The sequence below is a fragment of the Gorilla gorilla genome, chromosome 21, assembly GCF_029281585.2.
Source record: "Gorilla gorilla gorilla isolate KB3781 chromosome 21, NHGRI_mGorGor1-v2.1_pri, whole genome shotgun sequence".
Taxonomy (NCBI): domain Eukaryota; kingdom Metazoa; phylum Chordata; class Mammalia; order Primates; family Hominidae; genus Gorilla; species Gorilla gorilla.
Window position 1 is genome coordinate 51081981 of NC_073245.2, and position 25738 is coordinate 51107718.

Below are 25738 nucleotides of genomic sequence, written 5' to 3' on the forward strand. Positions count from 1 at the left end.
TTGGCCAGGCTGGTCTCGAACTCCTGACCTCAGGTGATCTGCCCGCCTTGGCCTCCCAAAGTGCTTGGATTACAAGCATGAGCCACCGCTCTCAGCCATTGAACATATTTTGTTAGCTGAAAAGCATTACCCTGAGGATCAGCAAAGTTTTTCTGCAAAGGGCTAGATAAGAAATATTTTCGGCTGTGTGGCCATATGGTCTCTGTCTAACTCCTCAGCTGTGCTGCTGGAGCCTCAAAACAGCCATAGGCAATGCATAACAAGGGAGCGTGTGTTCCAATTAGTTTTTGGACACTGATATGCCACTTTCATATAATGTTCATGTATTGCCAAATATTACTCTTCTTTGATTTTTTTCAACCATTAAAAAAAAAAATAGAAGCCATTCTCAGCTTGCAAGCAGTATAAAATTAAGCCAGATTTGGTTTGTAGACCACAGTGTGCCAACCCCTGCACTCTCCAAACAAAATGGTTTGTATTATTGTTGCTATTTAACTTCCTACTCAATACAGGAATCCCAGCTTTAGCACTTCCTTCATGGGGTCAGCCAGGTTGAGACTTTGTTTCTGCACTAGCTACTTTGAGCAGAAATAGAGTTCTTACCACTTGGCTATCATTCTGCAGAAGATTTTTGTTTTTTAGTGAAATTGAGAAGTTCTGATTATAAAGGTAGTACATATGGATTTTAAAATGCTTGGGAAATACTGGCAAACATAAAATAAAAATCCCTGATAAATCATAGCTACTGTATTTTTTTTCCAATGAAAAGTGTGTGGATGTATGGAAAGCATTTTTTTCCTTTCCAGTTGAGATTCCATTGAATGTAAAGTTTTGACTCTTTGTTTTTCCATTCTATGTTACGTATCAAGCATTTTCCCATGTCATTAGAAATTCCTCAAAGATACCGGCTGCAGAATATTCCATTATATGGATGTTTCATAATTTACCAAATCAACCTCCAATTGTTTAGGCATTTTGGTTGCTTCCAGGATTTCTCACTTATAAACAATATGCATATAAACAATGCTGCTGTGAACATCCTTGTTCGTAAATCTTTGTCTGCCCTCTGATCTTTTCTTTAGGGAGTATGTGTGCTGAAAATTCCTAGGAAAACTGTGCTTCTGACTTATATACTAACTTTTTTTTTTTTTTGAGTTGGAGTCTCGCTGTTGTTGCCCACGCTGGAGTGCAATGGTGCGACCTCGGCCCACTGCAACCTCCACCTCCCAGGTTCAAGCAATTCTCCACCTCAGCCTCCTGAGTAGCTGGGATTACAGGCACCCGCCACCACACCCGGCTAATTTTTTTGTATTTTTAGTAGAGATGGGGTTTCACCATGTTGGCCAGGCTGGTCTCGAAATCCTGACCTCAGGTGATCCATCCGCCTCGGGCTCCCAAAGTGCTGGGATTACAGGTGTGAGCCACCGCACCCAGCCTATACTAACCATTTTTGCTTTACTGAATTTGACTTTGCTGATTATGCAGTTCATAAGGTTTCCTCACTGATAATGACTTCATTCTCCCCTCCTGCACCACTAGCCCCAGGTGACCACCGATCTGCTTTCTGTTTATAATTTCATTTTGAAGTATCTCATTTTTGATCAGCCTAAAGTTGATTACCTCCTTATTTGCTCAGAATTCCATTCTTCATAATAGTAACGCTGCCACCTCCACTTTCTTTGTGTTTGTGTTTGCCTGTTTCATATTTGAACATTCCTTTAATTTTAGTCTCCCTGTTATTTTGTTTGGAATATATCTCTTGTAAGCAGCACACAGTTGTTTTTTTGTGTTTTTTTTTTTTTTTTTTTTTTTGGCAACCAAATCATTGCTGCTTTATGGGAAGGATAAATGATTCAATTTATTCATCTGGTACATATTTGGATGTCGGTCATCTTGCTTCGTGATTTGTGGCATTTATTTCTTTATTATTTCTTTCATTTTGTGACTTTAATGAATACTGTGTTGATTTGCATTTATCTTTTCCATCGATAATATGGAAGATACAAGTAGTGACTTCAATTTCTTATGTGGTTACCTTTAAACTTTTCAGAAATCTTGTTTTATTTCCCCAGGCAGACACTTGTTCATGTCCTATGTAATACAGGGCTGAGGCAGAGTAGCATCTTTAGGAAAGACCAAAATTGAAAGCCAAGGCAGAGACAGGGGAGGTCGTTTTGGGACAGCAGAACAGGACCAGGGAAATCAGACGGAAGCTTCAAAGTGGACAGGTGTGAGCTGAAGGAACTTCCCCCTTCATACACAGCTTGTTGCCTTTTCCTAAACATTGATAGGAATGGATTTTATTCTTGGCTATATTTGAGTGAGGGTCCCTTGTAATTAGTCATGCCTGAAATACCAGTTATGTATGGAATCAATCAGACTAGAATTTGAGTCTCAGCGCTTACTAGCTAAATAATCTTGGGAAAATCATATAAGTTCTCTGTCAAATGGTCTAATAATAGCACCTAAGTCATGTGGTTGTTGTGGGGATTGAGGCATCCCAGGGATCTGGGATAATACATGTAACATCCTGGTACAGTGCCTTATACTTGGAAAATAGTCAATGAATGTTTGATGCTATTATGATGGCTGTGAAGCTATTACAGTGTTTATATGCATGTATCTCCTACCTGCAGGGCTGGAAATATTTTTATTACTTGCCTGGAGATATAAAGTAATTGGACTATTTTTAAAAATTCAGGATTGATAGCTGGAAGGAGAAGTGAGGTGAGAGAGATGGGTTTTAGAGAGCAAGAGCGAGTCAGAAAGAGTCATTCAGGGCATCTGGGGAGAGGGGAATTGGGATAAGAGCAGATACCTTGGAGAGCTCCCGGACGGCCAGTGCGTGTTTAGGCAGGCCAGGCTCTGCGGAGTGGAAGGGAGATCAGGTCCCTAGGTCTGCAGTGAAGCTGTAAGGAGAGGTGCCGGGAGAATTCTGGAGGTAGAATCAGTAAAGAACAGGGGCCTGGTGCAGCGGGGGTCTGATGTATTTATGAATAGAATGAGGAAGTTCCAAGGTCGTGTTTCTGGATAAGGGGGACCCTTGCCTTCAGCCTCTGAGATTAAGCACTGTGAGGGGTAAAAGAAGGGGAAAGAAGGGAGAAGAAGAGAGAGGGAAGGGTCCAAGGCACACAGTCTTTGCAGCTTTGGTGGAGAAATCTTACTGGCCCATATCATCTTCACGGTAGCTGAGTTAAATGCAGTTCTCCCTCCCTTTGAGGAAATCTAATACACAAATGTCCCCTCACACATTAGGAAGTGATTCCCCACCTCACCCCAACCTCCATGTGTCAGAAAGACTATACATATTGAAAAAGGTTAACTGCAGGCCTACTTTGTACATCAGTTTTCTGGGTATCTTTAGTTTTTTATTCTTAGAATTTAAAAAAATATTTTTAATTTGTTCATTCAGTCAACAAATATTTGTTGAGTGCTTTCTCTAGGAGCTGCATGCCCCACATAAGAAGACAGACACGAGTTGCCCGCATAGAGCTTATATCCTAAAGGGTGTGCTGTCACTTTTCCTGCATACACCCAATGCCAGATGTAAGTTACATGTGCAGAGGCATCTGGGTAGCTGATGTGAATCTCTGTCAACCCCTTCTGTCTAGCAGAGACATATGTCCTGGGCACAGAGGTTCTAGAAGGGAGAAGGTTTATAGCTACGTGTCTGGGGTCCCCTTGGCCATCTTGTCCTGGTGATGCTAAGGGTATCAGAGATGCTAGGAGAGGAACTGGCCTCTTTGTTCAAGCCAAAGGGTGAAGATTCTCTTTGACAAGGAAAAGTCTGTGGCCCAGCCTGGGAATGCTCTTGTCCAAAGGAAGAAGCATAGAGTAGCTCAAGAACAGATGTTCTGGCCGGTTCTAAGGCTTGGGTAGAGGCCAGGTAAGCTCCATTCACTTCTGCGGTCATCAGAAATTGACTGGGGGCCTGAACTACATCACAGGAGCAGCACGGTAGCCAAAAGATGGTCCTACTCACCCTATCCCTCCAGAACTTTATTGTCGTAAAGACACAGACAAATCCATACATAACTATAAAATAGTGTTAAGTCTTTTTGGAGTTTGGGAGGCACAGCAGTCATATGAGAAGGGTGCCTGGCCCAGCCTGGGAGACCTGCAAGAGGCTTTGCAGAATAAATGACACTGAAGCTGGGACTTGGAATCTAAGTAAGAATTAACCAGGTGAAGTGAAGACAGAGAAAGACAGGCAGGGCTGGGTGTGGTGGCTCACGCCTGTAATCCCAGCCCTTTGGGAGGCTGAGGCAGGAGGATCACTTGAGCTGAGGAGTTTGAGACCAGCCTGGACAACGTGGCAAAATGCCATCTCTACAAAAATACAAAAAAAATTAGCTGGGCATGGTGGTGCACACCTGTACTCCCAGCTACTTAGGAGGCTGAGGTGGGAGGATTGCTTGAGCCCTGGAGGTTGAGGCTGCAGTGAGCTTGATCACACCACTGTACTCCAGCCTGGGTGAGAGAGGGACCTTGTCTCAAAAAAAAAAAAAAATACTATTCCATTGTATGGAATTTTGTTTAACTATTCATTAGTTGATGGAAATTTGGGTATTACTTTAGAGATATCGCGACTAATGCTATAAAAACATTCATATGCAAAGTTCTGTGTGGACATATATGTTCATTCCTCTTAAATATATACCTAGGAGTAGAATTGCTGGGTCAGATGGTAATGCTGTTTAACTTTTTAAGGACCTGTCAGTCTGTTTTCCACAGTGCTGTGCCATCTTACATTCCCACCAGCAGGGCCCGAGGGCCCTGATTTCCGCGCGTCTTCACACGGTTGTCCAACCCCTCCTCTTCTTGAATGGGCCAAGAGTGATACTTTCTATCTGGGGAAGAGCAAGGGGCTGGCTCCTGGGACCTGAGGCTTGGTCCTGGGGATGTGACTTTGAGGGAAGCCCGTGTCTTTCTGGTCCACCAGGGTGAGTCATCACCCAGGATCCCGGGGGAGCTGCCTGGCAGGGGGCGGGCTGCACCAGCCACTGCAGAAACCACCATGCAACTTGACTGAGTCTCCACCCTCAGCTCCAGGCAGCCGGGCTTCCCTGGGAGCAGCTATTTCTGGCTATTTCTGCTCCAGGGAGGAGCAGTGGTGGGTGGAAAGGTTTCAATTGCTCAGTGGGGTGATTTTTGGAAGCGCAGTGCCTTGGGGGCACAGGACAGCTTTGACTTGGGAGGAGAGCAGAGGGGCTGCTCTGAGAGTGCTGGCCCTTTGGCGTTATCAGAGCAGAGGGCTGGGCCCACAGCAGTCCTGACAGCACCTTGAAGAGGGGGAAATAAGTCAGTGCGGACTGGGCTGTTCATGCAGGAGGTGCAACCCAGTGGGCGGGATGTGGCGACATGAGGCAGGCCACCAGGGTGCTTGGAAGCAGGGGCAGGCTGGGGTCTACCTACAATGGAGATGCAGCAGGGAGACCGACAGAGGTGGCACTGGACCTCAGGCTCAGTGTTCACTTCTGTGCCTCAGTGACTTCATTTGCAAATATACTAACCACAAAGGCTGCAGCAATGCCTGTTGGCAACTGTCTTCTCTATCACATGATGTTCTGGAACACTGACCTTTATTGGCAATGTTCTTGACCTTTCTCTTAGCTTTTTGCCATCCCTGTGGGCTCTCTTCATGATAACATCTGTGTCCATCCTGTTCGTCTCTCCGCTGTATATGTTTCCTTCCCTGGGTCCTTGTTTGGTACCATTTTAGCAAAGTGGTTAAGGGTTCACTCTTTGGAGCTGGCTGGGCCTGGGTGAAAATCCCAGCTCTACCATTCCCAGCCAGGTGTCTTTGGGCAAATCATTTCATGTATGCAAACCTGAGCCTCAGTTTTCCCATCTGTAAACTGGAGCAATAATCGCAGGGAGTTATTTAATAATAGCAGGTTACTTATCCTTGTAACTGGATTATGAGGACTAATTGACTTGATGGATATGAAGGGCTTAACACAATGCCTGGCACACAGTTAGTGCTGGGCTGTAGAAAGAGCAAGGGCACAGGGCAGAGAGAATGAGGAGTGGGATCCTGGACAGAGGGACATGTTGAGTCCCCTGTATCCAGCCTGCAGAGGGGGACAGTGTTGGGTGGGGCCGAAGGACTGCTGTGGTCAGCCTCCAGGTCTGGTGGTGTTGATGAGGGAGGCTCAAGGAAGGGTGTCTGCTCACTCATTTTTTTTTAAGTTTGTTGTTGTCGTTGTTGTTCTTGTTCTTGTTTTAAGAGACAGTATCCTGCTCTGTCATCCAGGCTGGAGTGCAGTGGTACAATCACAGCTCACTGCAGCCTCGAACTCCTGGCCTCAAGTGATCCTACGGCCTCGGCCTCCCAAAGCATTGGGATTACAGGTGTGAGCCACTACATCTGGCCTCACTCGATTTTGTACAAAAGTCACAATCATTGCTTTTTATTCCTGAGTCATACTCCTGTTGTGCCCCATGTCTGTGGGACTACACTGACAAATAGTTTCATGGCCTCAGGAACAAGTAGCCCCATGGGCAACAAAGTGAGTGCTGCTGTAAAGGACAAAAGCAGAAATGCAGGGTAGTGTGGAGAGAATAGATGGGGAAGCTCAATGGAGATTGGGGCAATCAGGGAAGGCCTCCCAGAGGAGGTGACATTTTGGCTAAAATCTGAAGGATGAAGAAGAGTTTGCCAGCCCAAGAATGGGAAGAAAGAAGGCTCCGGGCATAGGAAACAGTGTGTGCAAAGGCCTGGAGGATCAGAGCTCGGTTTTTGTTTTGTTTTGTTTTAGGAAATGAGAGGCCAGTGTGGCTGAACCAGTGAGGGATTCAGGGAGGGATTTCCAGGTAAGGCGGGTGTGGAGCAGGCAGGGACTAGATCATGCAACGCCTTGGAGGCAGTGGGAGGATGAGGCCTCATTGCTGGGCACTGGGCAGGAAAGGAAGGAAGAGAGATAGGAGGGCAGGCCTTGTGAGTGAACCTGACCCTGCAAGTCACATGGCGAGGTGGCAGCAGCTCAGCCCCAGGGCACTCCCCTGGGGAGATGCAGCTTGCCCAAGGTTCACCTCCACTGGGCAGACACCTCTGCCTGGCTGTCTCCGTTTCCCCGGAGGAGGAGCAGGAGCCACGCCTATGGTCGCATGTTGCTAACCATCTTGAGGTCAGGAAGATGCTCTGTGAGACGGAGTGGGTCAGATGCCAAAGAAAACACAAGCTTGTCAGCGGTGATGTCTCCCTGCAAAGGCAGCCGCCACCAGCTTCCTGCCGAGATGGGCCGGCTCAGCCTCACTTGCTACAGCTGGAGATGGAGAGGACCAGATGGCCCTGTTTGGCCCAGATTCCAGCCAGATTGCCAGGGAGGTGTAGGCGGAGCAGCGGGGTCGGCGCCAGGAGCAGGGATACGTGAGTGAGGAGGGCGGGAGCCACCTCTTTGCCATCTCAGTAGGGCCCTGCCTGTGTAGGGGGTGGCGGGGCACCGACTGTGGCCTTGCAGTGGTCTGTGAACCAGCATATGCTCAGAGCTCCCTGGAGGGAGACTGCCTCCGTCTTTTACCACCAGCTCTGAAGCTCTTGAGAGGTGCAAGATGTTGATGGTTGTATCCCCAGCACCCAGCACAGGGTGGCACACAAGCAGGAGCTCACTGGTTGATTTTTGTTTTTATTTTTAAAATAAATGCTAACAGTAGCCAGGGCCTTGTCTTCCTTAACCCCACAGGAATGCCATGAGGGAGCACTGTTGTGATCCCCATTTTGCAGATGAGGACATGGAAGCAGAGAAGGGGAATAACTTGCCTAGAGCCGCAGCTAAGCAAATGCATGAGAATAAATGGGTCACTCTGACAAACTGATGGCAGAGCCTGGGACTTGGGGCTTTGTAGGCAAGAAGCTGCCCTGAGTGTGGGCAACTGAGAGAAGGCGTGGACACTCCTGGCCGAAGGGAATAAGCATGCCTTTCTCGTCTTTGTGCTCCCGGAGCTCCAGGCAACACCTTAGACCCAAGCCAGCTTCCTCCATTGCTCCAGGTGCTCCAGAGAGCAAAAGATGAGCCGGGAGAGGTAGGGAGACAGGACCCCTGGGCGTGGCTGAGCAGGCTGCACACTGCATAATTCCAGGGCACTGTATTCACACAGACTATGATGAGAACAGTGCAAGGTACTGTTATGCAAGCGTATTTGCATATTGCCTTGGAATTATGCAAGGCAGTAGCTCTGTAGGCGGAACCACACCATTCAGGACTTTGAAGACCAGGGGTCTGCAAACCTTTTCTGCAAAGGGCCAGATAGTAAATATCGTAGGCCACGTGAGCCTTACAGTCTCTGTTGTACCTACTCAAATCTGCTGTTGGAGGGTGAAAGCAGTCATAGGTGATATGTAAGTGAATGAGTGTGGATGTGTTCCAATAAAACTTTATTTGCAGAAACAGGCTGCCTGCCAGATTTGGCTCACAGGCCATAGTTTGTCAGTCCCAATGAAGGTTATGGAAGGATTTTGAACTTCATCCCAAGGGCACTGTTGGGGCTGGATGTGGTTGTGCGTGTGCCTGGAGTCTCAACTACTCAGAAGGCTGAGGTGGGAGGATTGCTTGAGTGCAAGAGTTTGAGTCCAGCCTGGGCAACATAGTGAGGCCCTGTCTCTTAAAAAACAGAAGGCGGCGGACAGGCACAGCGGCTCACACCTGTAATCCCAGGATTTTGGGAGGCTGAGGCAGGCAGATCACCTGCCTCGAGGCCAGGAGATTAAGACCATCCTGGCTAACACGGTGAAACCCCGTCTCTACTAAAAATACAAAAAATTAGCTGAGCGTGGTGGCACATGACTGTAGTCCCGGGTACTTGGGAGGCTGAGGCAGAAGAGCCGAGATCGCACCACTGCACTACAGCCTGGGCAACAGACCGAGACTCTGTCTCAAAAAAAAAAAAAAAAAGAAGAAGAAGACTGGGCGTGGTGACTCATGCCTTAAATCCCAGCACTTTGAGAGGCTGAGATGGGAGGATTGCTTGAGGCCAAGAGTTTGAGACCAGCCTGGTCAACATAGTGAGACCCCCATCCCTATATTAAAAAAATAATAATAATAAAAGAGGAAGAAGAAGAAAAGAGCAAAATGGGGCCACGAGAAGGTTTTAAGCAGGGAGTCAGGGGAGGCAGGTTTACATTTTAAATGGCCCTGAAAGAGCTAATCCCTCAGCAGGGCAACACCATTTCTTCTGTCCCATTTGTGCATCCTTGAACTCTTCTGTCTTCAAGAAGAGGCTTGGCCTGGGATTGCAGGGCGTCTGATACATAGAGAGTTCCAGAAGCAAAGGTCACTGCTGTCCATTTCCCATTACCCTCGTCCCCAAATCAGCTGTCAGCACAGGTCTCAACATGGCAGAAATCCAGAAATGCTGGTTCCTATTCCTGGCCTTAGGGCAGAGTAGAATGGTCCACTGGCCACCAGCCTGGGCTTTGAAATCAGAGAGGCCTGGTGCCAAATCCCTGCTCCTTAATTTGGCCACATGTGACTAAGCTACACCTTTCTGGCCCTCTGTCTCTTCTTCTGCATAAGAGGAATAATTATAGGTGTGAACTCATAAAATAAAGTGGTTCTGAATTGACCGAGGTGCAAATGAAAGGCTTAGTAAGAAAACATTATTTTTATTTATTTATATATATTTTTTGAGACAGAGTCTTGCTCCGTCGCCCAGGCTGGAGTGCAATGGTGCAATCTCGGCTCACTGCAACCTCTGCCTCCTAAATTCAAGTGATTCTCCTGCCTCAGCCTCCTGAGTAGCTAGGATTACAGGCGTGCGCCACCACGCCCAGCTGATTTTTGTATTTTTGGTAGAGACAGGGTTTCGCCATGTTGGCCAGGCTGGTCTTGAACTCCTGACCCCAAGTGATCCACATGCCTTGGCATCCCAAAGTGCTGGAATTACAGGCATGAGCCACCGTGCCTGGCCAGAAAACATTATTAATATAATAATCATTTTCTTACTGAACTCTAGAGGCAGGGAGCCCGGTTGTGCACTGGGCGCCAAGGACTTTGCTCCTGTGAGTAGGTGCAGAGCCAGGCCTTGGGCTCCTAGGTACATTGGAAGTAGCACTGCTGAGGCAGCCTTGGCTCATGAGTACTAAGGGCTTCCTAGAGATGGGAATGATTTGTCCCACCTCTTGGGCTGAAAATAACTGCCCAACATCAGGGTAATTACATGACTTGGATTCCTCCACCGCATGGAGAACACCCCAATAATTACTGTGCACAAACACTGCTTTTGGAAGCTGATGCTTATTTTCTGCCTCAAGGAGTATCTCCTGGACACGAAGCTTATTCTGCTACCCACCCCATGGGATTTGAACCCCTAACTAATGTGAGCAGAACCATCCAGAAACCCATCCTAGTCAGGGATATAGTGGCCACTGCTCCTCTCCCAAAAGCCATCTGTAATGCTCAGGGCACCCCCACTCACCCGTGGGCAGGTTGGGCCTTGGTGATCAGTGGCTTTGCCATAATCTCCTATATGGTCCTGAGGCTAACACCAGGCACTGGGTCTGTAGGAGACGCCTGCGAGCAGAGAACTGCCTGCTACAGACATGAGTCTTCTGGAGTCAGCCCTTGAGGGTGATCTGCTTTGCTCAGCAATGGAGAGGCTTTGTCCTTGGACTGAACTAGAGGGCTGCCAATTGGGTCAAGGTCCTAGAGGAGTTCTTGAGGACTCACTGTGTACCAGGCTTTAGGGATAGAGCCATAAGTACCAGGTCATGGTTCTGCCCTTGTGGGGCTTAGTGTCCAATGGGCAGATACACTCAAAGCCCATAATTAGTTATATAATTTTAGTTGTGACAAGGCTGTAAATGAGATGTATAGGAGCTATGGGTATATATAACAGGAGCCTGGGGAGTTTAAGCTGAGACCTAAAGGATGAGGAGTGGGGCAAAGGTGTGTGTGTGTGTGTTAGTGTTAGAAGCAGATGCATGGATGATGGTGGTTGGATGGATGAATGGATGCTGGTGGATGGATGGATGAATGATTGAGTCTTCCAGGCAATGGGAACAGACTATGCAAAATCTCAGAGGCCACAAGAAGTGGTGTGACTCTGTAACTGACAAAAGACTATTGTGGAAAGTGTTTGGAGTTTAAGAAATGAGAGTGGTGAGGTTAGCAGGTAGGATGATTGTGCACAGCTGAGCAAGTTGTGTACTGGACAGCTCCAGAAGATGCCAGTCTTATAAACCATGATGTGGATGGTGCCCCCTAGAATTGTGCAAGCTGGAGGCCTGCAGACAGGGCTCACATCATGCAAGAACTTGTATGCCATAGGAAGAGTTGTGGACTTTATTCCCAGAGCAATGGGGAGCCATGGAAGGATTTTAACAATTTGTGACAGAGCTAATTTTCATTTATAATGCCCCAAAGCAGCACCGTCCAATAGAACTTTTCAAGAAGATGAAAATGGTCTATTTCTACACTTTCCAATATGGTAGCCACCAACCACTTGAAACTGAGCACAGCATGCCTGAGAAAGTAAATTTTGAATGTTAATTCGTTTAAGCAGCCATAATAGCCAGATGTAGCTAGTGGCACCATGTTGGTCAGGACAGCGCCAAAGCATCTGACCGTACTGGACAAAGTCCTGTCATGCTTAACCCATACTGGCTATGCATACTGGGCAGGTCTACTGGAGATGCCACCTCTTACTGGGTGGTGACCTCAACCTCCCCTTCACGCAGGGCCTTGGTTCACACTGAGGCCTAGGGTGCAACTGGGACTGTGGTTTGGGAGCTGGGCCTCATGAGGATGAAGCTGAGGGGCTGTACCCCCACCCCATCCACTGCTCCTGAGCCCTTGAGGACTCCTCCCTTGCCTACCAGCTTCTTTTTCCCCTGGCACCCCGTGGAATTGCTGACTGGGTTTTTTTGTCCTGCAGAAGGGATAGTCTTCTCTTCACCCTGCCCCGCTCACTTCTAATTTGTTTCCCCACAGCAGAAATCAACGAGGAAACCACCTCAGCCCTGCCCTATGGCATGAACCATAGTGTGGAGATAGTGTCCATGGTGGGGATTAGGGGATGTGGACTTTGGCTTCTGTTTCACAGGGAGCTAGACTTGGCTGGGGGTGGGAGGAGGCTCAGAGGGCTCAGGGCCAGCCTATGTATCCTGTCTGCAGTGCCTGGGCCTGCACGCCTGGCTTCATCAGCACGATGGCACGAGGGCCACCCACACAAGCTAGCTTGTGTATTCAAGTTCGTCCACTTGCCCCACAAACAGCCACCCTCTGTTCACCACTCTGGCCTAGAGGTCCGCTTGCCCAGTAACTGCACAGTCTACCTTTGGGAAGCTGGATCCAAGGAAGATCCTATTGAGGCCCTGCAAGCAGGCTCAGAGTCATTTGGACAGGGACAGTAGAGGTGTGGCCTGGAAGGGGAGCCAGGGGCTTGGGTGGACTCATCCCACTGGCCCCCTGGACTCCTCATCCACGGGGAGAGGCAAAGCTGGAGGGCCTGAGATCACCCTGCTAAAGCCAGAGCTGGGGTCCCAGTTGACAAGCCTGGGAAGGGGCCTGCAGGGCTGCTGGGTGAGCTCCTCTCTTCTCTCCCTTTGCACGTGGGTTCAGGGGAGAATTAGGGCTTGAATGGTGGTGGGCAGAGGAGGAGGGAGGAGGGTCACAGTGATAAGGGGAGGGGGCTTATCCTAAGCAAGAGGGATTCCAGGCTGTCAATGCTGTTCACTCTGGCCTCCCTGCCCACCCAGAATCCCTGAACACACACACACACACACACACACACACACACACACACACACACACACCCCTAGACAAAATTCTAGGGATTGGGGATGGTTAAAACCTCTGCTACCCTCCTTCCCCAGGGCTCAGTAGGGCCAAAGAAGGGGCATTTGACACCCATAGGTGAGCCATCACCTGCTGTGGGGACCCACAGTTTTAGTAAAAATCATCACATCTGCCAGAGCAGGAGTTCACCTTCAAACCACATGCTGGCCACTGTGCTGAGCCCCTGGCATGGCTCACCTCGATGACCACTCACACGGCCACTGTGAGGAGGATGAACATCATCCCCATTTTGCAGATGAGAAAACTGAGGCACAGAGAAGGAAGTGTCTTGACCAAGGTTGCACAGCCAATGAGAATGGTGCCCAAATTTGAACCTCCAGAGTGTATGCTTTCAATGACTAGAATGTGCATCCTCTGGACAGCAAATATAAATTGCTTATCTCAGTGCCTGGCATCTGGGAAGTGCTAAATAATTGTTAGTTCTTGTTATTGTTATCCATAATAAGATAGGCAGTGGCATCTACCTCTTGGAAATTCTGGGCCTCAGTTGTCTCATCTGTAAAATGGGGAGTTGTTACTACATTCTTTATAGGCCTGGGGGAGAGCGGGTCTTACCCGGGCCCCTGCATGCCTGCACACCCAGTGTGCAACGGGAAGCTCACTCCTGTACCCTCCTATTGCAGTACGCTACTTCCTGAAGAATAAGGTCAGCCCTGATTTGTGCAATGAGGACGGACTCACAGCCCTACACCAGGTAAGGCCGGGCTCGTTGGGGCTCCAGGGCTCCCTGCCCCTCACCTGGACAGGTACCCTGTTTCTCGGCACTTTCCTGCTCAGAACCCTCAGGGAGGAGGGAATGAGGGAGGGAGGAGGAGCTGCAGCTGGCCCATCTGAAAGGCTCTTGTCTACTTTGGAGATACGCGTGTCTGTTACTGCCATCCCACAGAGCCCTGTGTGCGCCCGCAGACGCGACTGCACATGCAGGCTCTAAGGACAGGGAGCCTTTGTTCACTGCATCCCTCCCGCCCATGAAAGCAAGTGTGTTTGGAGCTTGACAGTGTACGAAGCACATTCACACTTATCAGGACATCCCATCCACCCTGGCAACAGAGGCAGTTGGCGGGACTTACGTGACCTGCCTAAGGTCACATGGTCTTGATTTATGGTCTTGAGCCATGTGCTATCATGACATGTCCTTTTCAAGGCAGAGCGATGGGTCCAGCCCTCCCTGCTGGGGATGGCTTCTCTGGCTGTCACCTTTCACGTGGATGCTGCTACAGCCTCGTAACTGGTCCCCAGCATTCAGTCTGGCTCTGCCATAATTCTCTGTCCACGCAGCAGCCATGGGGATGCTTAAGCCAAAAATCTCTTCCTGTTACTCAAAGTTCTCTGGTGTCTTCCCATAATCTGGGGATAAAGAACAAATTCTGCCACAGTGCACAAGGCCCCATGAGGCTGGGCTCATGACCAATCTTCTAAGCCTCCTGGCTCTCTGGGCTCCAGCCACCCAATTTCTCAAGTCCTTGTACCCAATGGGCTCCTCCCCACCACACTTCCCACAGCACTTGGTGCTTTCACCCATTAGCTGCTGTCCACAGCAAAAGCCTGGGAGCTGTGTTGTGATAGACATACCCTTTGTCTTCTGAAGGCCCTCTTCCTTTGTAATTAGTCATTTTAGCCATTTATGTCATCACTTGATGTTGACTTCTCCCCTACTCAGACGCTGAGCTGCCCGAGGGCACAGCCCATGCCTCTTGCTTATGAGTGTGTCCTAGCATCTTTCCCCATGCTGGCATACAGTAGGTGCTCAATATGTGCATGTTGAATTAATGCATGAACACACCAAAGCCTCCCTGTGCCCGAGTTTCTAAGCAGATGGACTTGAGTGAGAGGCCAGGCAACCAGAACCCTGGGCTGGTGAGGGCCTCTCCACCTCAGTACAAGGGCAGGGGTGGGATGCACAGAGAATGGCCACGCCCTGCCCATAAGCCCCAGGGGCAGGTCCCTGTGTGTCCTCTTGGCTTCTCTCTCACAGGGCCTCAGGCATCTCTCAGGCAGCTGCCTCAGTGCCCCCACTCCATCTGCCGTTGGAAACTCCCAGACTCCCAGCTCCATGAACCCTAGAGGGCCTGGGACTTCACTAGGGAGCAGAAAGCGGGTGGCTGCTGTAGCTTGCCCTGAAATGGAGACCCAAATGCCAATTCCCAAGGCTGGGCAGCACCCACCAGCCATGGGCATGAGGATCAAATGTGTGGGCTACCTCCTACTGCGTGCCAGAAAGGTGAGGATGTCAGGACTGAGAGTCAGGCTTGTGGCCCGGAGCTGTCACCCACTAGCTATGTGACTGTGGGGAAGTTACTTAAGCTCTCTGTGCCTCAGTTTCCTCATCTCTAAAGGAGGAATAACAAGTACCCATCTCATTGGGTGGTTGTGAGGATTAAATGAACACATGTAAAACTCCTTTAAGCAGCACTCGATACTGGATAAATATTATTATTATTTATTAAAAGTTATTAAAATGTATCATGTGACCACCTCCCTGCAAATTACTTCAGTTATATATTTCATTTTTATCCTTACAACAAACTTCAGAAATATTATCATCCCCAGGCCAGGCGTGGTGGCTCACGCCTGTAATCCCGGCTCTTTGGGAGGCCAAGGCAGGCGGATCACCTGAAGTCAGGAGTTCAAGACCAGCCTGGCCAACATGGCAAAACCCTGTCTTTACTAAAAATACAAAAATTAGCTGGAATTTGGTGGTGAGTGTCTCTAATCCCAGCTACTAGGGAGGCTGAGGTAGGGAGATTTGCTTGAACCCGGGAGACAGAGGTTGTAGTGAGCCGAGATCATGCCACTGCCCTCCAGCCTGCGTGACAGAGTGAGACTCTGTCTCAAAAAAAAAAAGAAATATTATCATCCCCGTTTTATGACTCAGGAAACTGAGGCAGCCTATTCAATAGAACTTTCTACAATGATGGAAATGTTCTGTGTTCCTGCAGTGCAAGTACAATAGCCACCAGCCACACGCGGATCTACAGCACTCGAAATGTGGCTGATGTGACTGAGGAAATGGATTTTGAATTTTATTTAATTTTACTGGATTTAAAGAAACAGTGGCTGTCGTATTATACCGCGCAGCTTGGGGAGGTGAAATCTCCTTGTCCAAGGTCAAGCAGTGATTGAGTGTTTAAGTCAGGATTTGAAACAAGGCAGTCTTAACTGCTCTGTGGACACCATAGCTGCAGTTCTCTGAGTCCCAGGTCCCCTGTTGAGTTGCCATCCCTGCTGCAATGAACTCTCAAGTGGCACCCTTTTTTTAGCTTGGGGTTCCCGCCACCTCACATAGTGCCTCAACTTCTTCCTTGTTGGTCACATTGCTTTCTCAGGACCAGTTTCTCCTGTGGGTTCCTGGGCCCCTGGGGATGCATGGTCAGGGAGGCAGGAACTCGCCAGGCTCCGAGTTTAGCTGCATGAAGCTCCCGGCTGACCAGCTGAAACCCACACCTCACCCCAACCACCACACGTGCCTTGGGCCCCATGTTGGGACCTTTCAGGGAGACATCCACCCTCATTAGCCTGTGGGCTTCCATTTATTTTTTCAACAAATACCTATTGTGTACCCACTCCATGCCAGCTGTCTTCTGGGAACAGGGCCCCAGAAGTAAGTTAGGCAGAGTCCCTGCTCTCAGAATTCAGAGTGTGCTGTGGCCACAGGCACATAAATAATAATAGAGGTAATGCAGTGTGGTCAGCCCTTGCACGGAGATAGGCAGGGGCTCAGTGGCAGCTTAAATCTGGGAACCGATGACTCAACTCAAAGGGGAACTGAGAAAGACTTCTAAGAGGAAGAGATATCTGAGCTGGGTCTTGAAGGATGAGTAGGAGCTTGCTAGCTAGAAAAGAATAAGGCAGAACATTCAAAGCCGAGGGAATAGCATGTGCAAAGCCTTGAGAAAGGGGCTCAGCATTTCAAGTTTGGAGTCTGGAGGGTTCCGTGTGGCACAGTTAGAGAGCAGGGAGCCTCAGGGAGAGGTGCAGGTGGTGAGACTGAGAGGGTTGAGAACAGGGCCTTTGGAGTCAGACTGCTTGGATTTCAATTCATCTTACTCCATGTGACCTTGTACCACCAGGCTTCCTTGAGCCAGTTTCCCCATCTATAAAAGGGGCCATTTCCCCGTCTGTAAAAAGAGCAATACTCATAGACTTGTTTTGAAGATTAAATGAGGCAATGCATGGCCAAAGCTTAGCAAGCTGCTTGACTCTTGTAAGTCCTCAAAAAGCATTAGACATTGTTATTGACAATGTGATGTGACATGCTATTACTGTTGTTGCCGGGGCTGTTGCTATTGTTATCACTGCTATTGTCACTGTTGCTCCAGTGCAACAAAGGAGATGGGGGCACATTAAGAGCTTCCCATGCCTGGCAAAGGAGTGTGGATTTTCTTCTCTTGGCAACAGGGAGCCCTCAGAGGTTTGTGAACGGATAGCAACATGATTAGATTAATGAAGAAGCTCTCTCTGGTTGAGGGTGTTAGGAAGGGGAATGACAGGGAGGTAGGGAAAGATGATGAAACTTCATCCAGGGCAGAGGGTGGGGACAGCGATTTAGGAGATGTGCAATTCACACCTGGTGATAGATTGAAGCTGGGAAGGGAGGAAGTGGGAGGAGGCGGGAGGAGGCGGCTGACTGCCAGGTGCCATTTCCCACCTCGGCCGCTGCAGAGGAGGAGGCCCGCCCACTCCACCAGCTACCACCCACTCCCTGTGCGCCCCTGCACCCAGCCCCCAACGCAGCCCTTACTCAGGCCGGGTCTCCCAGGTGTAGACTGGTCCAGCCCCTGGACATCTGTCTCACAAGACTCTGCCATCTGGGCACACAGTCCCCTCGCCCTTCAACCAGAGGCTTCCACTCCACCCCCTATGTTTCCTGCGGTCTCTAGGGGTTGGATTTCTGGCCCTCTTGCCCCTGACCCCAAGGGCTCCTCAGCGGCATCTCCCAGTGAAGGCCTGGAGATGCTCACCTTCCACCGCAGCCTCGCTTCGTTGCCTTTGGCGCCCTCTGCCGGCCGCGCCGTGCTGCTGTGTGGTTCTCCCGCCCGTCTGAGGCAGCACCCACTCGCTTACAGGGTCACACCTTTCCCTGCCTGTCCGGAGAGATGTCCTCAGACCTAGCCACCGTCCCCCCGCACCCCCGCACCCCCGCCCCGCAAAGACCGGCTGGCGCAGAAAGAACCTGGGTCTCTGGCGCCATCTGTGCAAACGGCTGCTCCTTTCCCACATGTCCTGGCGCTGAGCCCTGGCTTCCCTGGGGATAGGGGTGGGGCTGTGGTGCCGCCCCATCCCACGCCTACACCCACGCCCACACCCACCTGGGGCCGTGGGCTTCCACAGCTGCTCCTGCTCCTTCTGTTGGCATCTGGACTCTTCTCTCTATCCCTGTGGTCGTTTCTGGAGGCCAGGCCACCATCATCTCTTAACTGGGTGGCTTCAACACAGCTCCTCACTGTCCCCTCCCAACGTGCACACATGTGCGTGGGCGTGCACGCGCGCACACACCATCTGTTCTCCACGTGTAATCAGAGGAGCAGTTGTTTTTAAAAGCAATTCTGATCACGCTCCCCTTCGTAGTGTAACTCAGTGTCTCCCATTGCACTGAGGACCAAGCCCCAAGCCCTTATCTGGGTGGGCAGGGCTGAGCCTGTGAGCCCTGCTGTGTCCCCTGCTGGCTTTCGCAGAGATCACCTCTAGGGAAGAGTTTCATCCCGCAGTCTGTAAAGTGGCTCCCTGTCTTTCTCCTCTCTCCCGGCCTTTCCCATCCTGGTGCCTAGCTTGACGCTCCTCTGTCTCCTTGGGATCTTTTCCTCCCTGTCCTTGGAGCCTGGGGGCCACCTATGTTGGAGCCTGTGTTCTCTCTAGGAGGCTGCAGGCTGCTGGCCCTTCCCCCTTACTGGGGCTGCCCCACGTGCAATCACTGCAGCATATAGGCAGCAACACAAACATGGCTGTCTCCTCGCAGGGACTATCAGGACCCCTAGAATGCTCACGTGGAGCTGGATTATTTCAGGGGGAGTCTTGGTTACCTGAAGGCTTCCCCAAGATCTGAGCTACCTGGTCAGAGGTTCCTAAGTCAGAGGTTTCAAGCTATGATCTTGAAACCGCTTTGGAGGCCACTGCCAGGAAAGGGGACACCCTCCCAACACACACACCCCTGCCTCAACCCAAGCAATCCTGTTTGAATTTACTGGTCATCTAAGTGAGAGTTCTCCATACAATTTTCTTTGGAGAAAGCCTTCTGGGATTAAAAAATAAGTTTTAAAACCTCATTCAAAATTTTGTCCCATTTCACTGATACTCGCAAAGCACTTTATAGCTGACAGTGTTTTTTACCTGTATATTTTTATCTTATATATTATTAACTTCATTTTTACTCACAAGGAGACTGAGGCCCAGAGAGGTTAAGTGGCTTGCTCAAGGTCAAGGGCAATGCTTACAGTGTGAACATCATGGAGCTGGATTCAAACAGGCCTTCCACAGTCCTCCTCATGGCCTCTTGTGGGGAACCTGGTGTGTCCTGACCAGGGCCTGGGGCCCAGTGCCCTGCCTGGAGCTGACTCTGCCTGTGTGTCTCTCCCAGTGCTGCATCGACAACTTTGAGGAAATTGTGAAGCTGCTCCTCTCCCATGGTGCCAATGTGAATGCCAAGGACAACGAGCTGTGGACACCTCTCCATGCTGCAGCCACCTGCGGCCACATCAACCTGGTGAAGATCCTCGTTCAGTAGTACGTGCCCCTCCCTGCCCCAGAGCAGCCTCCCTCCACCTCTTGTCTTTTTCCAACTTCCTTCTTTCTCCCCTCCCTTCCTCCCTTCCTTCTTTCTCCCTTCCCTTCCTCCCTTCCTTCTTTCTCCCCTCCCTTCCTCCCTTCCTTCTTTCTCCCTTCCCTTCCTCCCTTCCTTCTTTCTCCCCTCCCTTCCTCCCTTCCTTCTTTCTCCCTTCCCTTCCTCCCTTCCTTCTTTCTTCCCTCCCTTCCTCCTTCCTTCTTTCTCCCTTCCCTTCCTCCCTTCCTTCTTTCTTCCCTCCCTTCCTCCTTCCTTCTTTCTTCCCTCCCTTCCTCCCTTCCTTCTTTCTTCCCTCCCTCCCTCCTTTCTTCTTTCTTCCCTCCCTCCCTCCTTCCTTCTTTCTTCCCTCCCTCCCTCCTTTCTTCTTTCTTCCCTCCCTCCCTCCTTTCTTCTTTCTTCCCTCCCTCCCTCCTTCCTTCTTTCTTCCCTCCCTCCCTCCTTCCTTCTTTCTTCCCTCCCTCCCTCCTTCCTTCTTTCTTCCCTCCCTTCCTCCCTTCCTTCTTTCTTCCCTCCCTCTCTCCCTTTCTTTTTTCTTCCGTCACTTCCCCCCTTCCTTCTTTCTTTCCTCTCTTCCTTCTTTCTTTTCTCCCTTCCTTCTTTCTTCCCTCCCTCCCTCCCTTTGTTTTTTCTTCCCTCACTTCCCCCTTCCTTCTTTCTTTCCTCTCTTCTTTCTTTTCTCCCTTCCTCCCTTCCTTCTTTCTTCCCTCCCTTCCTCCCTTTCTCCATTTCTTCTGTCTTCCCTCCCTTCCTTCTTTCTTCCCTCCCTCCCTCCTTTCTTCTTTCTTCCCTCCCTCCCTCCCTTCCTTCTTTCTTCCCTCCCTCTCTCCCTTTCTTTTTTCTTCCGTCACTTCCCCCCTTCCTTCTTTCTTTCCTCTCTTCCTTCTTTCTTTTCTCCCTTCCTTCTTTCTTCCCTCCCTCCCTCCCTTTGTTTTTTCTTCCCTCACTTCCCCCTTCCTTCTTTCTTTCCTCTCTTCTTTCTTTTCTCCCTTCCTCCCTTCCTTCTTTCTTCCCTCCCTTCCTCCCTTTCTCCATTTCTTCTGTCTTCCCTCCCTTCCTTCTTTCTTCCCTTCCTCCCTCCTTTCCTTCTTTCTTCCTCCCTCCCTTCCTTTCTTCGTTCTTCCCTCCCTTCCTTCTTTCTTCCCTCCCTTCCCCCTTTCCTTCTTTCTTCCCTCCCTCTCTCCCTCCCTTTCTTTTCCCTACCTGCCTCCCTCCCTCTCTCCCTCCCTTCCTTTCTTCTTTCTTCCCTTCCTCCTTCCCTCCTTTTCTGCTTTTCTTCCTTCCTCTCTCTTCTCTTTTTTTCTCTCTCTCTGTCACTGTTTCTCAGTCTCTCTTGGTGCTTGTCACTTTCTTTCTCCCCACACCCTCTCTTCATCTCTCTCTCTCTGCTTCTACCTCTCACCCTCTCCTCCCCTCAGTTCCCCTTTACTCTCCCCATCTCTGTGTGCCTGTTCTTTTCTTCTTCTATCTCTGTCTCTCCTTCACTCTTGGTCTCTCTCTGTATTTTCCAGTCTCTTTTTATTTTCTCTCTTCTCCTTTCATTCTCCCTTTCCCCCCAGTTTTTTATAGTGATAAGACACATATAACATAAAATACCATCTTACCCATTTTAAGTGTGCAGGTTAGTGGTATTAAGTTCATTCATATTGTTGTGCAGCCATTACCACTCTCCATCTTCAGAATGACTTTCATCTCGCAAAACTGAAACTCTGTACCCATCAAACAGTAATTCCCATTCCCTGCCTACCCCTGGCTCCTGGCGACCACCATTCTGCTTTCTGTCTCTATGAATTTGACTACTGTAAGCACTTTATAGAAGTGGATTCGGAAAGGCCGGGCACGGTAGCTCACGCCTGTAATCTCAGCACTTTGGGAGGCTGAGGCAAGTGGATCACCTGAGGTCGGGAGTTCGAGACCAGCCTGACCAACATGGTGAAGTCCCATCTCTACTAAAAATACAAAATTAGCCGGGCATGGTGGTGCATGCCTGTAATCCCAGCTACTTGGGAGGCTGAGGCAGGAGAATCGCTTGAACCCAGGAGGCAGAGTTTGCGATGAGCTGAGATCATGCCATTGCACTCCAGCCTGGGCAACAAGAGCAAAACTCCACCTCAAATAAATAAATAAATAAATGAAAAGTGGATTCAGCTGGGTGTGGTGGCTCACGCCTGTAATCCCAGCTACTCAGGAAGTGGAGGCAGGAGAATCGCTTGAACCCAGGAGACTGAGGTTGCAGTGAGCCAAGATTGTACCACTGCAATCCAGCCTGGGCGACGGAGTGAGACACCATCTTAAAAAAACAAGAAGTGGATTCATACAGTATTTGTCTTTTTTTGACTGGCATATTTCACTTAGCATAATGTCCTCAAGGTTCATCTATGTTGTAGTATGTGTCAGAGTTTCCTTCGTTTTTAAGGCTGAATGTACTCCATTGTATGTCTATACCACGTTTCACCTATGCATCCATTCATTGATGGACACTTGGGTTGCCTCCATGTTTTAGCTATTGTGAATCATGCTGTGATGAACATGAGTGTACAAGGATCTCTTGAAATCCTGCTTCCAATTCCTTTGGTTATACACCCAGAAGTGGAGTTGCAGGATTGTATGGTAATGCTATTTTAAATTTTTTAAGGACCTGCTGTACTGTTTTCCACAACATGTTACATTCCCACCAACAGTACACAAGGATTCTAGTTTCTCCACTTCCTCACCAACACTTGCTATTTTCTGCTTTTTCTTTTTTGTTAGTAGCCATACTAGTAGGTGTGAGGTGGTCTCTCACTGTGGTTTTGATTTGCATTTTTCTAGTGATGAGTGACGTTGCACATCTTTTCATGTGCCCGTTGTCCATCTGTATATCTTCTTTGGAGAAATGTCTATTCAAGTCCTTTGTCCATGTTTGAACTGGGTTGGGTTTTTGTCATTGAATTTTAGGATTTCTCTGTGTATTCTGGAGATGAATCCCTTATCAGATAGATGTACTATTTTCTCCCATTCTGTAGGATGTCTTTGAAATCACTGCCAAATCCACTGTCATGGAGGTTTTGTTCTATGTTTTCTCCTAAGAGTTTTATAGTTTGAGGTCTTTCATTTAGGTCATGGGTCCAGTTTGAATTAAATCTTATATATGGTATTGGGTAAGGATCTAACTTCATTCTTTTGCATGCGGATATCCAATTTTCCTACACTATCTGTTGGAAAGATGGTTGGTCTTTTCTCCATTGAATGGCCTTGGTACCCTGTCTAAAATCATTTAACCGCGTATGTGAGGGTTTGTTTCTGGACTCTATTCTATTTTATTGGTCTATATGTTTGTCCTTATGCCAGCCCCACACTGTTTTGATGCTAGAGTTTTGGAGTTCGTTTTGAAATCAGGAAGTGTGAATCCGCCAGCTTTGTTCTTCTTTTTCAGGGTTCTGTTGGCTATTCAGGTTCCTTGAGATTCCCTATGAATTTTAGAATAAGCTATTCTAGTCTGCAAAAAACATCATTGGAGATCACAGGTGGCTGACACCTGTAATCCCAGCACTTTGGGAGGCCAAAATGGGTGGACCACTTGAGGTCAGGAGTTCGAGACCAGCCTGGCCAACATAGTGAGACCCTGTCTCTACTAAAAATACAAAAATTAGCTGGGCGTGGTGGTGCCTGCCTGTAATCCCAGCTACTCAGGAGGCTGAGGCAGGAGAATTGCTTGACCTGGGAGGCGGAGGTTTCAGTGAGCTGAGTTTGAGCCACTGCACACCAGCCTGGGTGATGGAGCAAGACCTTGTTTCAAAACAACAACAACAACAAGAAAAATCATTGTGATTCTTAAAAGTAATGGCAAGAACCACAATTACTTTTGCACCAACCTAAATAATAATTGGTATCACCCAGAGCTGGGCACTGGGCACACAGAGATGCAGAAGTCCTGGGGAGCCAGGAAGAAAGCCAGGGGTTTTAAGTACCAGAGCTGAGACAGAGCCAGACCAGGGGGCTGATCATCTGAGGGCAGGGAGTCAGAGAGAGTGGCCCAGGGCAGGTAACCTTTTGTACTGGTCTTGGCAGAGCAGCAGGAGCCCATTGTTGGCTCCTGGGGGGATGGATATGACAGTACTGCTGCCCCAGCTCAGAGAGCTGGATGAACTTGCTCTGGGGTGTACGAGAGCTCAGAGAAGTCACAGTGGAGGGCTGTTAGGCCAAAGGACTGAATGGTGGCCTGTGCCTATGTCTCTGATGGGAACCTGAGTATGGCTAATTCTGCTAGGAGCAACAGATGGCCACAGCCTGATCAGTGATGGTGCTAAGAGGACAAGGAAAGTGGTGCCAGCCTGGGTCAGTGGGTCCCAAAGCTGATCGGTATTACAATCACCTGGGGCATGGGTTTAAAACAGATTCCCATGCCCTACCCCAAGGACTCTTTCAGGAGGGCTGGAGTGAAGCCCACCCAAGATTCTGCATTTTATTCCCATGGTCCCCAGGTAATTCTGCCACGGGGCATCCAGGGCCATTCTTAGGAACCACTGGCCCAAAGGGTAAATTCTTCCAGGGAGTCCCAAGTCTCTGTTCTTCTACCTCTGTCCTATCAGCCTTTTGAGTAGGGATTTGGAGGAGGTGGAATATAACTGAGGATGTTTCTGCATATGGGCAAAAAATGAAATAGAACATGGAGAAGTAAAAAGAACTAATATGAGAGACCTGGTTTTGAGTCTGGACTCTACTGTATCCAAGCTGTGTGACCTTGGACAAGTGACCGAACCTGTCTGAGTCTTTTTTTTTTTAAACTTGCTCTAGTCTTGCTCTATCACCCAGGCTGGAGTGCAGTGGCGTGATCTTGGCTCACTGCAACCTCTGCCTCCTGGTTTCAAGCAATTCTCATGCCTCAGCCTCCCGAATAGCTGGGATTATAGGCTCCCACACCACGCCCCGCTAATTTTTGTATTTTTAGTAGAGACAGGGTTTCTATGTCGGCTAGGCTGGTCTCGAACTCCTGACCTCAGGTGATCTGCCCGCCTTGCCCTCCCAAAATGCTGGGATTACAGGCTTGAGCCACTGTGCCCGGTCATGTCTGAGTCTTTGTTTCCCCTTGTGTGAGATGGGGCCAACAGTACTAACCTGAGCTATTATGAGGGTTAAATAAAAGGATGCCTGCAAAAGGGGCTTAGATCAGGTTTGGCTCTAAGCAAGTGCCTGGTAAGTGGTGCTGCTGCCATTAATGTGATTTTTGTTATTGTCACCAGGAGGACTTTTATATCTGTCCCTAAGTCCCTGCCTCCTGGTTTAACAGAGTGAAAGGCTTAGGGAGGTCTCCTGGGATAGCTGTCCTGGGACTTTGGTCTCTTCCCACCTGGGACCCTGGGATCCTGAAGCCGTCATGCTCTTGGGCTGTGTGTCAGGCAGATCCAAGCATCATCTTGCTGGGGTACACCTTGGTGGGGTTTTGAGTGCCGGGTTGTACAGTAGGATTGCAGGCGAGAGGCCAGAGGGCAGAGGCAGCTAGACCAACCCTAGCCACACCTACTTGGCCCTCACCCTGCCTCTTTCTCTGCAGTGGGGCCGACTTGCTTGCTGTCAACTCGGATGGGAACATGCCATATGACCTCTGCGAGGATGAACCCACCCTGGATGTCATCGAGACCTGCATGGCATACCAGGGTAAGGGAGGGCAGCCTGCTATGAAGTGAGCACAGCACAGAGTTGCGGAGAGCGTCCCTTAAATCAATGCAGGCGAACAGATTAGCCACGCATAGGCCTGCCTCGTGCACCGTGCTCAGTGAATAGGATGGGTCCCCATTCATATCCTTATCTGTGTGATTATCAAGAGCAGGACATGAGAGGACCCTGGAAAACATGCTGCGCAGAAGGGAGGTATTGATCTCATTCGTGTCACCCACACACGCGGGTGGCCGCAGCTGGCCTTGTCTCATCTTCATCAGCTGTGACAATTTGATTCAATAAATGTTCACCATAAAGATATATTCCTATGTGGGACAATAATAAAGTCAAGAATACTGGAGGGTGCCTGCTGTGTGCCAGGCACCATGCTGGCTGCCAGGGGCCCAGATAAACAAGATGTGGGACTGTTCTCAACTCACAAATGAGGTTCAGAGAGGAAACAGATGCAGCAATGAGAGACCTGCGTGCCCCAGCACCCCACAGATAGGCCTCTGAAGCACCACCTCCT

At 49.4% G+C, this 25738-nt stretch overlaps 1 protein-coding gene across 2 annotated transcripts in view; it reads left to right on the top strand.

Annotated features, from left to right (window-relative positions):
- PPP1R16B (protein phosphatase 1 regulatory subunit 16B) overlaps window positions 1–25738 on the top strand; it is a 118204-nt gene that overhangs the window by 70479 nt on the left and 21987 nt on the right. Inside the window, exons 1-4 of one of the 2 annotated variants that reach the window (XM_055373232.2) lie at window positions 5679–7372; window positions 13421–13491; window positions 19372–19517; window positions 25106–25209. In XM_055373232.2, coding sequence (XP_055229207.1) covers window positions 7111–7372; window positions 13421–13491; window positions 19372–19517; window positions 25106–25209 — 583 coding nt within the window. In that variant the 5' untranslated portion in view covers window positions 5679–7110. Of the gene's footprint in view, window positions 1–5678; window positions 7373–13420; window positions 13492–19371; window positions 19518–25105; window positions 25210–25738 lie in introns of those variants that run through there. The other variant, XM_004062144.5, reaches the window with a different exon arrangement.